Genomic DNA, 1,606 nt, shown 5'->3' with positions numbered 1-1,606 from the left:
CCTCTAGAAGGCAAGGAGCTGTTTTGTTTTTTTTGCGTATCACATGTCTCGGAGCTGGCCACTTATCACGACGACTATCATTGTGCGTGCGCCGTTTTGAGCAAGGTCGACAGTTGCCTGGAAAATGTTTTGTCTGAGACGGGTTGACTCCTGTTGACACTCTCATTCGACGTGCAGATGGGTCCTTACTTCCAGAATTAGCTAATGATCAGCACTGACTTCACAGTAGTGAGCAGTGATATAACGCAGTATTGGTCGCTTGTCTCGTCTCTCCCTTTTGAACCACAGTTCCAGCAGCCGATAGAGTCGCTTCAGATCCGAGCGCTTGACCTCGCCTCAATAGTGATGTCAGAGTTTATTAGGTCGAGCAAGTAAAGCATAGCAGTTGACCAGACCTTGATAACGGACGGACTGCAGGTTCGTGTCCAACATATTCTCCAGCAACCGTTTCCTTGGGATACCGGAATATCGCACCGCGACTTGCACTCCAACAACGCAACAAAAATGATTAAACATGCAAAATCGAGCAAATAAACGGCTTCTACACGCACTTGTAATGATCTTCATCACCTGATGAAGAGTTGTGGCTAATATCTGGACCGAGTACTCACCAGCGTCGTATATGAGGCCATCGTCGCTTAGCTCTCCAAGAAGCTTGCTGAAAAAGACACAATAAGCACAAAACCGCTGAAGGAGCCGCGCTCACCGAATCTCTGCTGTTCCCAGAACTCCCTGGAACTTAGCAGCCATCTCTCCAACCTGAACCAGCGGACCATGCAGCGAATTAGCTGTCAAGCGCACAACGAAAGAGAGGTTTTCTACGATCAACCGAATACTCTCACCGTCTGGTACCGACCAGAACTGGCGAGCAACTCACACAAAACGCGTTGCCGGCGTTCTGAAATGAGCGCTTAAGGAGCGACTTCATTACCGAGTATCCGAAATCAGTCGACTTCGACCCAGCCTTAATGAATTCCAGAAGTTGCTCACGCTTGTCAGCATGACTGTTAGCGGCGCCAGATTGATTCTCGCTTGCAGGAAAAGGCATCGATGATGATGGGTTGCTGCACGCGAGTCAGAAAATATCAAACCTCTATAATATCATAGCGCTCAGGTCACTCACGCGCTGGCCACTTCAACCCCGGCCTGGGATATCCCTCCGAACGAGAGTCTTTTGCCATCAGCCGAGACAGGTGCAATTTCCCCAGTGTTGGCGATGTACGCATGGGCAATAGCTGCAATATGACCTGCGAGAACGTTTAGACCAGCTGAATGCCTATTCGCAATCATATGGACTACGTACAGGGTATCTCATTCAAGTCATCTACCGGCAGAACCTTCAGAGCCGAGATATATGGATTGCTCCCGCCCCGAATAGCTCCGATCACACGAACATAAGGCTGCCCATGAATATGGAACCTCCCGACACAAAATATACGAGTCCAACCGAATCTAGCGGTGCATTACTTCCCGTTCTTGAGAATTTCGTTCACTTTATCTCTACCAGTGGTATCGGACTCCTCTGGGACAAGAGAATATCACGAGCGCGAGGTAAGTTCAGCTCACCGAGATACATCTTGCATCGAACACTCCCCGTGAAGTCATC

General features: G+C 49.2%; 1 protein-coding gene across 1 annotated transcript; it reads right to left on the bottom strand.

The window, feature by feature from the left end:
* Positions 1-706: 706 nt before the first annotated feature.
* Pmar_PMAR024315 (hypothetical protein) lies at positions 707-1,048 on the bottom strand (the record flags this gene model as incomplete). The annotated part of the gene is made up of 2 exons (XM_002767982.1): positions 707-759; positions 878-1,048. Coding segments are annotated over 2 exons (224 nt in total), but the record flags the coding sequence as incomplete, so codon positions are not given.
* Between the last annotated feature and the right edge of the window lie 558 nt (positions 1,049-1,606).

Source organism: Perkinsus marinus, assembly GCF_000006405.1.
Source record: "Perkinsus marinus ATCC 50983 genomic scaffold scf_1104296969258, whole genome shotgun sequence".
In the NCBI taxonomy this organism is placed as follows: domain Eukaryota; phylum Perkinsozoa; order Perkinsida; family Perkinsidae; genus Perkinsus; species Perkinsus marinus.
The sequence above is the reverse complement of the archived record's forward strand: the minus strand, read 5'-3'. Positions and strand labels throughout refer to the sequence as shown.